The 15270-nt window shown below is 34.1% G+C and overlaps 1 protein-coding gene across 3 annotated transcripts in view; it reads right to left on the bottom strand.

Moving 5' to 3' along the window:
* PNPT1 (polyribonucleotide nucleotidyltransferase 1) overlaps positions 1-15270 on the bottom strand; it is a 45973-nt gene that overhangs the window by 14016 nt on the left and 16687 nt on the right. For all 3 annotated transcript variants that reach the window (XM_047745286.1, XM_047745288.1, XM_047745289.1), the window contains 10 exons: positions 15005-15191; positions 14050-14101; positions 13590-13647; positions 11709-11805; positions 11150-11252; positions 7009-7079; positions 5224-5260; positions 3003-3069; positions 2831-2920; positions 1622-1675 (listed from right to left, as the gene is read on the bottom strand). In XM_047745286.1, coding sequence (XP_047601242.1) covers positions 1622-1675; positions 2831-2920; positions 3003-3069; positions 5224-5260; positions 7009-7079; positions 11150-11252; positions 11709-11805; positions 13590-13647; positions 14050-14101; positions 15005-15191 — 816 coding nt within the window. The remainder of the gene's footprint in view (positions 1-1621; positions 1676-2830; positions 2921-3002; positions 3070-5223; positions 5261-7008; positions 7080-11149; positions 11253-11708; positions 11806-13589; positions 13648-14049; positions 14102-15004; positions 15192-15270) is intronic.

Genomic DNA, 15270 nt, shown 5'->3' with positions numbered 1-15270 from the left:
TCAATTCAATAATAAAAACACTGAAAGGGACAGGGCTTAGAAAGAAACATCTTTAGGCATTCCACTTGACCAAACCATCCTACTGATCAGATTTGCTTGTCTCCTCTGCTCATGCTTCAACCAGTTATGACGGTGCACCTATCATCCATCTCAATTTCTGTATCACTTACAGAAAAATCATGAGCTGCCAAGCTACTCTAGAAACGGTGTAAGCAGCAATCACCCTCCCCACTCCAAATCTGGTAATGTTTCCAAAGTGAACATTATTTTACAACATGATTTATTTTAAATGAGTCCCTCTCGTCCCTTCTCTTCACAGCCCCCTCCTTCCTAAAAATACTTATAAACGCTTTTTTTCTTAAATAATCTCTTTAAGAGTTTTGCTAAGGGTGACTGTCAAGTTCACTAGGTTATGCTTTATAGAAAATACCTTACTTTTTTTTTTTTCAAAATTAAGAACTTTTTGTGTCCTTCGTATATTAGTTTCTGATTTTTCAAATACTGCCAACATTGGTCAGGTGTATCTCATCCTGAAGTTCTCATCTTTACTTAGGTTGGGTTTTTGTCAAGACCAAAAGATCTGAATTCATTTAAAGCATTTAAAGATCTTATAATCTCCTTTTACTTTATCTTTCAGTTCACCTTTTTGAGAATATATTGTTTCCCTGTACGAAAATGTGACTGAATGCAAGCTGCATCAGGACAGGGGCTTTGTTTTGTTCATCACTGTGTCCCAAAGGCTTACTTAGCTCAGTGCTTGGCACAGGGGTAGCATCTAGTAAAGACTGGCTGAATGAATGCATGAAGGTGAAAACAAAAAGTATTTTACCAGCAACCTTAAATATCACCTTATGCTTTTCTGGCACTGAACACAACTAGAAAAGTACTTTTAGGGTTCTTTTTTTTTTTTTTTTTACTTTGGCTTAAGTTTTCGTCTTTCTAGATAGTGTTATTGTATATTCACACAATTCTTCTATCTCACCCTTGGTTATAGTATCCTTTCTATCTTTCTGTACTATAAATGTGTGAACTTAGGGGAAGCTCCATGTAGCCTCTTGAGTATCTTTAGGTTTCCTTCCTTCTTGAACAGCAACATTGGTGAGATACAGAAATTGTTTTCAGAGCCTTAACATGTTGACCTTTTCCCCTTTTAGTGTTTCAAACTGAGAGATTATACTGAATCTCTTATAGTCTTTCTTCCTAAAATTCTGTGTATCCTTCTGTGAGTGGTACTGTTCTTCTCATGGTTTGCAAATTGAATGGAAGATTACATGGTTATTTTCCTTTACGGGTCCTAAATACTTCTGCTTCCTGGTCCAAACTTTATTGGTAAATGGAATCAACTACAGAGCTCTTTACCTTTTGGAAGGTAAGAAGGCTCACTGGATCACCAAGGCAAGTAAATAATTTCAGTGTTCTCCCTTTTACCAGAAATAAGAATTCTAATAATTATCTGTATAGCTGAAGCTGCACTTTGTAACTATCTTGCTCTGGCCTGGTTTAATAATCTGTAATCTGACTTCTCCAGGTCTTATCAAAATGTAATTTTAAAGAGATCTTATATTTTATACTAATTAAATAGAGATAAAGCATTAGTAGCTTTGACACATAATTCTTTTACCTGCGTCCATTAATGCTAAACTTCCACCACATGCAGATGCCATTGAAGATGATCCTATTGAAACAAAAAAATACTTGTTTATAATATACTGATTTTTTAAAATGTAGAAAACTGTTACTATTGGTTATTTCCTTATAAATATTCAATATTCTTTCCTTCTTTCTTTTTAAAAGAAATTAAGGCAAGCTCTGTTAAACCACAAACTACAGGGCTACACAGTCCAATATGATAGCCATTAGGTACATGTAGCTACTAAATTTAAATTAATTGAAATAAATTCAGTTCCTCCACTGTATAGTATAGAAATAATTTCCATCATCATAGAAAGTTTTATAGGACAGCAGTGCTACAGATTCTAAGAAACCTCCCAGAAAAACCACCATGCCTCTTCTGTTGCTTAATCAGAAGGCAGTTAAAGATATAGGCTCTGGTTCTCTCACTGGACCCTAAGTTACAGCCTAGTTACACCCTGTAAAGAACAGAAAGTCTCTAGCTTAAATTCAGAGGGGTTTTTTTGTTGTTGTTTTTAAGTATCTGTGACCATCACTGTGACCTTTCTGTCTTTAATTGCTGTACTTTGCCTTGACGTGGGTACTTAATCTTAATTTAAATTTGATCTTTTAAAATATATTTTTAAAAGATTTTATTTGAGAGAGAGAGAGAGAGTGCATAAGCAGAGGGAATGGCAGGTAGAGAGAGAAGCAGGCTCCCCACTGAGCAAGGAACCTGAAGCGGCACTTGATCCCAGGACCCTGGGATCATGACCTGAGCTGAAGGAAGATGCTTAACCGACTGAGCCACCCAGGCATGCTAAATTTGATCTCTCAGTCCAGCTGCTCTCTCCGTGCTGCCTGCTTATATTTATGATATTTGATAGGTATCTCCTCCTTGCTTAATGGATCAGTCTCTTTTGTCCTTTTCTCTCTGGAAGCTGGCCTTGCTCTATGGTTTGTTTGTAAAAACAAATAACCCCTACTGGATCTGCTATAAAAGATACATAAAGAGAAATATTTGTTTTTATATTGCTTCCAAAACATCTCATTAGCTAAGAATAGCAATTTAGACAGTCTATGATTAACTAAACACATTTTTCTTTTGTCATAGACTTGGGCACTGTGGTAATAAGCACAATGTAACATAAGTCATGAAAAGACTATAACGGAATTCTGGTCTCTTTGACTAGAGGAAAAATTTATTTTAATATCCTACCATTTGACTCTAGGACTTCAGATGTTACTCTTATTGTGAAAGGAAAATCCTTGGGGATAACAGGATACAAAGCTTTCTCAGCAAGAGCACCTGAATTAGAATAGAAAATAATAAGCATAAATGTACTAAGTCCCCATAAGAATACCAAGTAAGTTTATAGATTTGTACTCACCATGCCCAAGTTCTCTTCTATTCACCCCAGTTACTTTGCCAATTTCATTAGTGGCATAAGGAGGAAACTTAAAAACAAACAAAACAGATACATAAACAGCTGACATGGAAAGACCCAAGATATAGTATCAATATAATAAAAGAAGTTACAAAATAGTAGAATTCCATTTTTTTTAAAGTTCATTTATATACACAGAAAATGTGTATCTGAAATTTACATCATATTACTAAACATAGCTATTTCTAATGTGTATTTGAACCAGAGTGGGAAATGGATAGTTATGGGGATTCACAACATAAGTTTCTATTATGTTTAAATTATTAACACTGATGAAGTATTATATTTTTACAATAAGAAAAATATATATAAATTTAAAAAGAAATGCTCATTAATGAAACAGATCTTTTCCAGTAAGGGTTTTCTTTTAGTCAGAGGTTGCAAACTATTTTATTTGACCAATATAGTGTCTCAAAGGAATATGACTTAGTTGCAATCACTTAAAATACTGGGAAATACCCCATAAAAGCTTGGAATTCCAGTTTAACAAATATTTTTAAAAAGGAATACATGAATCTTCAAGCATCTGGATCTAGCAGTCAATTTTCAGGACTGCAGTCAGTTTTTAGGAGATAGAAAGACAGAGAAACTTGCTGGGTTGCCCCATGAGTGTGTAATCAGCAATACCCAGACTGCAGGGACCTCTACAGGTAAATGGCTCTGGGACTTCAACAGACAGACTAAAAAGAAAAGAACATGTTGGAGAAGAAACTATAGATTAACAGAGACTTACAGAAATACCAAATTAAAAAAAAAATGGACAAGATTACAGTATACAGATGTATACCAGAAATGCAAGAAGTAATTACTATAAAATTTAGGAAGAGTAGTTATTTTCAGGGAAAGAAGAGTGTTGAGACTAGGATGAAAAGCATAGAGGGGCTTCAGGGGTGACTGGGAACATTTCTATTCTCTGATTTCAGTGGTGGTTATAAGATTCTCTGCCGTATAAAAACTCATTATGCCGTCCTTTGTTTTATATCATTTTCAGTATCTGTGTTTTATTTTACAATAAAAAGTTTTTAAAAAATGAAATGAGGTAGCAGTAACAGCCCATATCCTTTTACTGCCCCTCTCTTCACTTCTGTTGCCAGTCATCATCTAGAGGTGCATTTTTCACAGCTACCCTTTTTATTATTTATTTTTATTTTTTTTAAATACTTCATTTATTTATATGACACAGAGAGAAGAGAACAAGCACAAGTGAGAGGAGCAGCAGGCAGAGGAAGAGGGAGAAGCAGGCTCCCCACTGAGCAAGGAGCCCAATGTGGGGCTTGTTCCCAGAACCCAAGGATCATGGCCCAAGCTGAAGGCAGACACTTAACTGATTGGGCTACCCAGGTACCCCCACAGCTGCCCATTTTAAAGACTGCCATCCATGTGCTGTGCAGCTCATGGCAAAGGATATGCTTTACTCAATTATAATTCCTTTCTGGCCTCTGCAGCATCTGAGTATATTAAGAACAGGATATTTATAAGGGACGCAAATCTGTGAAAATCTCCAGGTTTCTGTATATTCTCTATTAATCATAGTATGCTCAAAAAAATTGAGATGTTGGGATTCTGGGCAGCCAGCAACAGTCACTCAAAAGTTAAGTGACTTACTGCTTTTACACTAGCTTTCCAGCAAATATGCTCCAAATACTAAAAGTGCTAAATATGTCTAATGTACCTTAGGACTTAGTTGTATATCAAGTCAATTACGAACTCTTAATAGTTTCACATAAAGTAATTTACTATTAAATACCTCAGAGTTCTTTTACTACTAATCAACTGAGTAAAAATATGAACATTTAAATGAACTAAAGGGAGGAGGTGATTTGTCATCTGAGGCATTGAAAAGCCCCACTTTTGTTTGATACTAATGAATGGGTACAATGTTTTCTTGATTAAAATAAAATTGTCTACTATAATTTAACTTTTATGTATGACTCAGAACATGAAGTTACTGACTGAAAACTATGACTTATTTCTCTAACTTCCCTTCTGCATGCAATAAAAGAACATGCCCAAATCCATCTTAACAGATATATAAAATCAGCATAGTAAAATGTTAATAGTAGAACCTAAGCAGTGAGCATATGGGTATTCACTCTAAATTTCTTTCAACTTTGCTATATCCTGAAAATTTTTCATAAAATATTAGGGATAAAATTCACCTTACCTCATAGTGCAGCATGAAATTTTTATCTTTTATTCCACTATAAACAAAAAGCATAATATTAAAAACATCATATAAATACAAAAAAAAGCATAAGTTAAAAACATCATATAAATACAAAAAAATAACTTCAATAAGCAACTAAAAAGATTTAAGGGGATTTAAAAAATAATTATGTATTAAAGAGAGTTGGTCTGAAATTGAAAACCAGAATCGGAAGAATGAATGTCAGAGACAGTATTTTTTTCTGGGGTTTTATGAATGAATTTTACAAAGATTTAGGAAAACAATTTTGCTTCAAATAGAAACACTTAAATATTCTATTTGTATACTAAGACAGTAGACATTTACTTTTAAGCATTAGTAACTGCTGAGAGAATCTTAAATTTTATAAATACATTAAATCTCAGAATTATGATCTTTCTCCAATCAGTATGTGAAATGAACATCAGTAACTGAAATGATATAGGGGAGAGGAGGAGATCAGACAGGCAAAGATTTTTCCAGGGTTTGAAATGAGAAATGTTATGACTATTTCTAGAACAATGAGGAAAATAAGGATGAGAAGAAATACAATTCCTGGAAGCAGGAAACCAGATTTATCTACAACTGAGGAAAAGACTGACATATTCAGGGTCTTAGCACAGTGTCCCCATCGAGTGGGTGTATTACAAAAGGTACCTCTCTGTGCAAAGGCTTGAAAAGTCCTGGGTTAGGGCTAAATATGCATAACCATAAACCACAGTCTGAGGAAGAGAAATCTAAAAACCTACAGAAGACTAAAGGAATAACAGATTTGAGGGGCTAAAGAGGAGGATACGGATCATTAGTGCAGCACCTCCATTTTACAAGATGAAGAAACCAAAGGCCAACATGGCTGACTGATATGTGCCCTCTCATTTACACAGGTTACAGACCTAAGACTAGAATGTAAAGAGGTACCCTGGCCAAGTCCAGTGCTCTTTCTTATGAAGCTGTGTTGCCTTTTAGAAAAGAAAGGAGTCAATGTGAAGAAGGCAGGGCAACCAAGTTTGGGCTCAGATGGGAATTTAAAATAAAAAGTTTAAGAGCTCCCCCAAAAGGATTATGATTACAGTAACAATCTCGCCTATACATACAGCTGTATTGTCAATTCTGTCAGCTATGTGAAAAACAATTACTGATGCCATCCTCAAGATACTGAGGGTTATCCTCATCAGTTGAGCAGTAGGAAGAGGGAGGCAGAGTCTTATGGTCTTCTGAGACCCTTACCAAGGGAAAGGGAAGCAAAAGTAGGCACTGAGCAAAGAACTGTGCCTGGTATAGTAGCGCTGGTGAGGACTGTAACATAGGATTCTCATCATCTGAAATTGATGAACAAGATTTTACTGCTGACTCTCTAGGAACAGAGGAGGAGAGCCAAGTATTTCTGAACATAAATTTCAATGTGGCTTGGGATTAAATAAGGCTTTCTTTTTTTTTTTTTAACTTATACTAACAGCCTCCAGATTCTTTTAAGCAACTGAGACTCTTTCTTATGTATTTGCTCTCTTCTTTATAACAAAAAAACCTACCCATATCTGTCCTGACGTTCTAGAGACAGAGACTAAACTGAATGTACCCATGTTAAAAATACCCTATAAACAGAAAAATAAAGTAGAGGTAATAGGTTTAAAAAAGTAATAATAATAATATACTACTTGAGCTTCAATTATATACTGGAACATTGTAACTTACTTTAAAACATATCAAATATATGTTTTAGGACATACCAACACACTTTAAAACTTACCAAAAAACATAACTTACTTTATGGCTGTTATAATTCGATCTGACTTCAAACTAGATTCTAATGAATCAAATGTAACAGTACAAAGCACCTAAAATAGAAAAAACCTGTCAGGTTTTAATTTACTAACAATGAAGAGGAAAACTAAAAACATTTCAAGAACCCAATTAGCTATTAGAGAAATGGGATAAATAAATTCTATACAAAACTTGCCATGCTAGAGTAAACATTTATTCATTCTATAAATATGAGAGCTATGTGGAAATCTCAATAACCCAAAGGTCTAACATCGTAGACTACTATGTAAAGAACTATACTAAGTACTGAGGGAGGACAGGAAGAGGATGGTATATTTGTAAAACCTGGCTATAAAGGAAGCCTCAATAAAGGTCTAGCCAGGAGGGAAAAATAAGATGGGATCAGAGAGGGAGACAAACCATAAGAGACTCTCAAATATAGGAAGCCAACTGAGGGTTGCCGGAAGTGGGGAATGAGCAGGTGAAGGGGTAACTAGGTGATGGGCATTAAGGAGGGCATGTGATGTAATGAGCAATGGGTGTTCTGTGCAAATGATATATCACTGAATTCTACCTCGGAAACTCATAATACACTAAATATTAATTAACTGAATTTAAATAAAATTTTAAAAAATAAACAAGTAAAGGTCCAGCCTATAAAACTGCCTACATAAAAAAAAAAGTCCAATCTTCTTTGGAGGAACATAATGTAATCCAAACTCATCAATGTATTAATCAAAACATCCAGGATACAACCAACAGAAAAATAGGAAATGGTACCCATTCTCAAGAGGAAAGATGAGTAGTTTGCCCTGAGCTAATTCAGATGTTGGATTAACAGAAAAGGATTTTTAATAGCTCTTATAATTATACTCAAAGATATAAAGAAAAACAAATGGAAATTCTAAAATTGAAAGATACATTATCTTATGTATCTTGATAGAAGTCAATGAATATGGAGAAGGATAACAGAAATTGCCAAATCTAAAGAACAAAGAAGGGGTGTGGGGTGGGGTAGGGAAAAACATACCCTCAGTGACCTGTGGGACAATTTCAAAAGGACTAATATATATACTTACAATCCCATGAGGAGAGATAAGAGAATAAGGTAGAAAAGATATTTGAAGAAATTATAGCTGAAATCCCTAAAGTTTGATGAAAGACACAAATTTACAGATTCAAGCTCAGGAAATTTAGTATGATAAATACAAAGAAAACTACCTTTTCACAGTTATATTGTTGAAAACCAAAACAGAAAGAAAATCTGGAAAGCACCCAGATGGAGACAATAAATAGTATACAGGGAACAAGAATTTGAATGCATCCTGACTTTTTATTAGGAAAAAAATAAAAAATAAAAAAAGGTAGAACATTCTTTTAAGTGCTAAAAGAAAAAAGCATCAGCCCGGAATCTAAATCTTGCAAAATACATTCTTTGTACATAAAGGCAAAATAAAGATATCTTCAGATAAATGAAATGTGAGAATTTGTTGTCAGAAGGTCCACAGGACAACAGTAAAGAAAGTCTTATCAGATTGAAGGAAACAATACTAGATGGAAATTTGGATCTTCGGGAAGAAATACAAAGCATCAGGAATTATAAATACACAGGTCAATAAAAAAGACAATCTTCTCCCTCCTAACTTCTAAAAATGAATGATTATTTAAACTACAAGTTATAATACTGCCTTGTAGAGTTTATAATATGTAGATGTAACTTATAAGAAAGACAATTACAGCACAATGTGTGATGCAGTACTAAGAAGTTAAGGCTATACACTATATTCTCTATTATAACCACTAAAAAAATAACGCAAAGTTACAGCTAGAAAACAGAGACATATTAAAATGGAATTTAAAAAAATGTCCAGTTAATTCAAAAAGAAGGCAAAATAGAAAAATTAAAAACAGGGGGCAAACAAAAATAATGAAATGATAGGCTAAATTTAATCACATCAGGAATTAAGTTGATCATTAATGGACTAAACACTCTTAAAAGGCTGAGACTGTCAGAAGAGCTAACAGAAGTATGCAGGCTATCTTAATGGAGTTATTTTAAAAAATTTAATAAGGGGCGACTGGGTGGCTCAGTGGGTTAAAGCCTCTGCCTTCAGCTCAGGTCATGATCCCAGGGTTCTGGGATCAAGCCCCACATCGCACTCTCTCTGCTACGTGGGGAGCCTGCTTCCTCCTCTCTCTCTGCCTGCCTCTGCCTACTTGTGATGTCTGCCTGTCAAATAAATAAATAAAATCTTAAAAAAAATTATTAAAGGCATAAAAGAAAACCTGAATTAAGAGTGAGACTATTTATTGAAAAGACTGTGATTTAAATTGTAAAAATATAATTTCTCTCCCAGTTTATAAGTTCAATGCAATACCAATAAAAAGAAAGATTTTTTTTTTTAATAACTTGATTCTAAAATTCAAATGAAGGAACAAATGTACCAGAACAGCTAAGACAATTTTGAGAGGCAGGGAAGAATAAAAAGGGAAGATATACTTCTTGCCTATTAATATATACCTGCAAAGTACAGTTGCTAAAACAGTGTGACACTGGCCTAGGAAATTCACAGAATGATGGAAAAGAATATAGCCCAAAATGTATTTATAAACTTTGAATATAAATAAATTGATATTACAAGTCAACAGAAAAAATGAATTATTAGTAAATGTGTTGTAAACATGGCTTACTCTGGAGGTTCCCATCTCATACCATATCTAAGAGTCTAAATGCCAAAATGCCAAAACAGATTAATGATTTAATTTGATAGCTACTACTAGAAAATTAATTAAAAAAACTAGGTGCCTAATTTTGTGACTTTGGGGGTAAGGAAAGATTTCTTAAGTAAGACTATTTTTTTTTTTTTAAAGATTTTATTTATTTATTTGACAAAGAGAGATCACAAGTAGGCAGAGAGGCAGGCAGAGAGAGAGGAAGGGAAGCAGGCTCCCCGCTGAGCAGAGAGCCCGATGTGGGACTCGATCCCAGGACCCTGAGATCACGACCTGAGCCGAAGGCCGCGGCCTAACCCACTGAGCCACCCAGGCGCCCTTAAATAAGACTTTAAAAACACAAATCACAAAATAAAAAAGGGAAGCATTAACAACATCAAAACTAAAGATTTCAGGTTCACTCTAGACAAAGAGTAGGTTACCACAAGCCAAGGTAAAAGGCTTATGATAAAGAGGAAGATAATATATTCAAATTCTGGTTCCTGAAAAGGATTAATGTTTAAAACACATTAAAAAAATCACTTAAAAATAGGAAGAAAAAAGGGTAACAACCAGATAATTCACAAAAGAGCAAACCTGAACCAGGGCCATCATATTGCTCAAGTTTTATGTGATAAGAGAGCCCTGAAAGGTGTACAGCCCCCAGGGTATGATTTATACAGTGATGACATTGACTTATTATGATATAGAGAGATCCTCAGCTGCACAGGGAAATAAAAACGAAAGCAAGGAATACCAGTTGGTACCAATTTGACTGGCAAACTTAAAGTAGTGATTAATAATGAGAAAAAGGAGGAGGTATAAAGCAAATACCATACAAAAAACAATGGATACACATATATGTTAAATACAAGAGCACAGGTACTAATATAAGGGAAAAAATAGGACTGAGGTATAGGCTAAATAAAGAAAAAAAATGAGGGCCCTGAAAAGACCAAAAATAAACAATATGCTAAAAACTAAAGAGTGTATGAGTTACTCAATTTTGTGCATCAAGATTAAAAGAAAAATATCATATATGATAAAGATACCAGGTAATTCTAGAAAATGCAAAGCAATTTATAGTGACAAAAGCAGATCAACAGTTGCCTAAGGAAGGGGAGGGGAGCAGGGAAGAAGGGATTATAGAGAGGCAGGAAGAACCTTTTGGGGGTGATTATATGTTCATTGACTTTGGTGACAGTTTCCCAGTTGTATACACGTGAAAACCTATTAAACATACACTTTAAATATGTGCATTTTCTTGGATGGCAATTATACCTCAAAAATGCTGTTAAAAATATTTTTAAAAAATCAGGTATTAACATTTTCCATATGATAAAAATCTATACTGTCTACATAATGTACTTCTATTAGATGTAATTAAGCAACCTGGAATCAGCAAATAATTACAGCATTTTATATATATTACCTGTGTTTGTCCCCTCTGAAATAATGCTGATCCATGAAGAGTTTTAAACATATCTACCTCACAATTTATATTCCGAAGTGAAGTCAAATCTCGACCATCGCACCTATAGTAATAAGGGAAAAAAGTATGTAAAGCAGTGTTCAGAATCAGAAATATCACCTATTATTTCTTATTCCTACCAAGGAGTGGTCAACTCCAGTTGTGTAACATATCACCTGAGAAATTTAAGAACTTTAAAAAATAATACAGATATCTGATCCCCACCCTAAATCCCACTGAATCACAATCTTAGATTGTGACCCATTCACTTCTACTGTTAAAGAAGTTCTGCAAGGCAATTCTGATGTGCATTCAGGGTTCTGAACCACTGCTTTACACACAAGTCCCACAGAGAAACAGTCAGACACATCCACACATTCTTCAACACCCATTTATGAAATACCCTAATTCTTTAATGTTCACTTAAAAAAAATCATTTCCTTGCTTTGAGCAAGTTGCCACTTTCAAGACAACTTACAGAGGCACGTACTTCAATTCCATCAAAAAAGGATATATTTACCTTTTGTATTCATTCAAAATAATACTTCTAAAAACCTCCTTTGCAACAACATTGAAGGATTCTATTATTTCGAATGTATCAGCCTCTGGAAATTTTTCTACAGAAAGAAAGACAAACCAAAACAAAGGTTTTCTCTTTTTAGAAGACACGATTTCTCTTCAATTCATAGTATCAAATCAGTTAATTATGGTAGTAAACCAAGGGAGTTGATGCTGAACTATTTAGTCCTCAAGCAAACAAGGCAGACAAATCAAATATTCTCAAGTAGGAAAGACACAAGTATTATACCTCAAACATATTGTTATTGAGAACTTAATTTGTTTTCTACCAGAACAACAGAGCTTTGTTATTAGCTCTCTATTGTATTATGTTACTAACAAATCCAGCCATATTATTAAAAGGTCTGAGTGACACTTTTAAGATTAAGAGTAATCACCTTCAATGTTTTGCCTTAGGAACCTTTCTCTTAGTCTGCAAATAGAGAAATAATTTGCTTTGTATGTTACAAGTCCCTACTGTTGCCTTTTTAGTTAACATTTATTAATTTCTTTCAGGACCCATGTGCTATACATGTTCTTTCTTAATGCCTTTAATCTTTGAAACAACTTACGAGGTATATTTTATTATTACTACCATTCTAAAGAAGAAAAAGAAGGCTTAACAAAGTAAATTGCCTGAGATCATACAGGCAGTGACAGGTAGAACTGTGACCTGAATACTGGTCTGTCTGCCTGTCTAGGCTTATGTTTTTAAATGTTAAGCTACTTTATCAACTGATTAATACCAAGCCTTAAGCACTGTTCTCTCAAGCATTTGGTTTATTAAATATAACTTTCACCAGGACATAAAAAATGGACAGAGAGATATATATATATTAAGAAATGTATCTTTGTTAGTTAGGAATAATTTTTAAGTATTACACTTTAAATGTCATGCTTGGTACACATTTAGTTTGTGACTGATATTTACATAATAAAATCCTTTGCTTAGTAATTTCTAGAGAGCAAAATTCTCTAAAATCTAATTTTACAATTCCACAACAGCATCAGTTAACATTTTTTGAATATTTGGTTATGTGGCAGGTACAAATGCAGATGACTTACCTATTTAAAGCAAACCAGATATTATCATAATTATTACCATAATACCATAAACCAGATATTATCAGTATTACAATTTCACAGATTAAGAACTCAAGAATTTTAAAGAGTATTTTTCAGATTTTTAAATGACATGATACAAAGTTTCCCATCATAGAGTGTAAGAACCTGATTCAGAAAAGATTGGGAATATTTCACATTCAACGTTTTACTGGTGCTCACTCTATCAGGTACAGTGATGACCACATTCACAGAAGTTCAAGATTTTATTTATTTATTTAAGAGAGAGAGAAAGAGCAAATACACATGCATATGAGCAGGGGGTGGGGCGGTAGAAGGAGAGGTAGAGAGAGAATCTCAACCAGATGTTGTGCCGAGTCCCACGTGGGGCTTGACCTCATGATTCTGAGATCATAACTTAAACTGAAATTAAAAGTCAGATACTTAACTGACTGAACCACACAGGTCCCCTCATAGAAATTTTTTTTTAAGATTTTATTTATTTTTCAGAGAGAGAGAGAGCGAGAGCGCACATAAGCAGGGAGAGCAGCAGACAGAGGGAGGAGACTTCCCACTGAGCAGGGAGCCTGATGTGGGGTCTCTCTCAGGGCCCTGGATCATGACCTGAGCTGAAGGCAGATGCCTAACTGACTGAACCACCCAGGTGTCCCTCACAGAAGTTAATTTAACAGTAACCTTGGGATGCATCATTATTTACCAAAGATGAAACTAAGGAACAAGGAAATAACTGATTCTCTGAGGTTAATAAAGCAAAGTTTACCTTTTAGTTGTTCCTCTGTATCCAATCTTATCTTGTTAACAGCTTCGTCTCTGGAAATCTAAAAGAGAGGTGAGGTTCAGTATACATGGAAATATATAACATTTCTATTTTTACATTTAACAATTAACATTGCTATGTTGTTAACTGCTAACAATTATATTGTTACAATTAACACACATAATAGTACTCAGATTTCTCTACTGGTAGTATTCTTTAAAAGATGAGAGCTAGTTATTGATTTATAAGAAATATTACCTATTTAATTCATTCAAATATATTTACACACTTCCCTAAAACTTGCATTAATCAACAAAAGGAGAATGGAGAAGCAAATAACTACACTTTTACTTAGCTTTCTGTTTAGAGATTTTTGATAAAAATTCATAAATCAGATTATGTGAATTATGACAAAAAAGAATTCCCAGAACAATTATATAAGACAAAATTCAAAAATACCTACTTTATCGTGTTTATAATCAGTGAAAACTGCATAGAGTCTTTCCATGGAGAGTCTATTTTAAGCACAAAATAAATGTCAGCATAATAGTTCTTATGTTAATAGTATAACAATACTATTATGAACAAAACTGCAATACTTAATAGTAAGCTAAAATATTTAATAAGCATTTCATAAAGAATTTTTAAAAATGTATTTATTGTTCTTTAGCACAGCTAATCTGTTTACGATTTATAATACAATATACCAAATTTCTTTCTCCTCATCTGTCAGGTAAATCACTCACAGGTACTATGCCCTTCCTTCTTAATTGTTCAATTTATTTCACCTTAGATTTTTCTTACATACAAACTTTCTCTCCCCACTCTTTTTTAACTTCTTGCTTTTTTCTATTCTCTCCACTTTGGCTGTTATTGCAGGCAACTGTTTTGTTGGGGACAATTTACATCTCTTTAGTCTCTGACTGACTGATGGCTATAAGACTGATACTAAGGGAAATATTAAGTTTTTCAACTTATTTGAAATAAAATGAAATACTCTCTGGTAATTTCATTCATACTTACTGAGTGCCTGCCTATGAGCTGACACTGTTTTAAGCACTGGGCATACAGAGGTGGTTATACTTGATTTCTTTTCAAGAACCTCAACAGTTTCCTTAGATATTCAAATATCTTATGATTTATTCTTTTTCCTTGTTTGACATAGATATGCAGATTTTCTGAATCTTAACCAGTCAACTCCCTCCCCTTTTCACTTGAGACTTAAACTTAGGCACTTTAAGTGAGAACTGGCTTACCCTTTTTAAAGCATTAGATTGGCATTTATGGCGCTCACTTTGAAAATAGAAGGATGCCATATAAGAAGTAATGCATGCATGCTTCCATGGGAAGTTTTTAGGCTTACAATTAAATTAAATCTGGTAATGACTTCAAATTTTCTTTTGTACAGATATTCTTACTTATGAGTGTATTCCACAATCTCTGGTGAAGGGGTAAATAACTTCTGAGGTGTCCTCTTGGTAACACCAATTTCTTTTACCAATTGCTGGATGCCCTGAATTATTTGTTGGGTATATTTTACCCCCACTTTAATAGCATGGCAAAAGTCCTGTTGTAAAATGTTCTCCGCAGAGGCTTCCATCATCACTAAAGGGAGGAAAAAAAGATTGCCATTGAATCTTTTACCAGTATAGCATTTTTAAGCACCTTGACACAACATAAACAC

Source organism: Lutra lutra, chromosome 9, assembly GCF_902655055.1.
Source record: "Lutra lutra chromosome 9, mLutLut1.2, whole genome shotgun sequence".
Taxonomy (NCBI): Eukaryota; Metazoa; Chordata; class Mammalia; order Carnivora; family Mustelidae; genus Lutra; species Lutra lutra.
The sequence above is the reverse complement of the archived record's forward strand: the minus strand, read 5'-3'. Positions and strand labels throughout refer to the sequence as shown.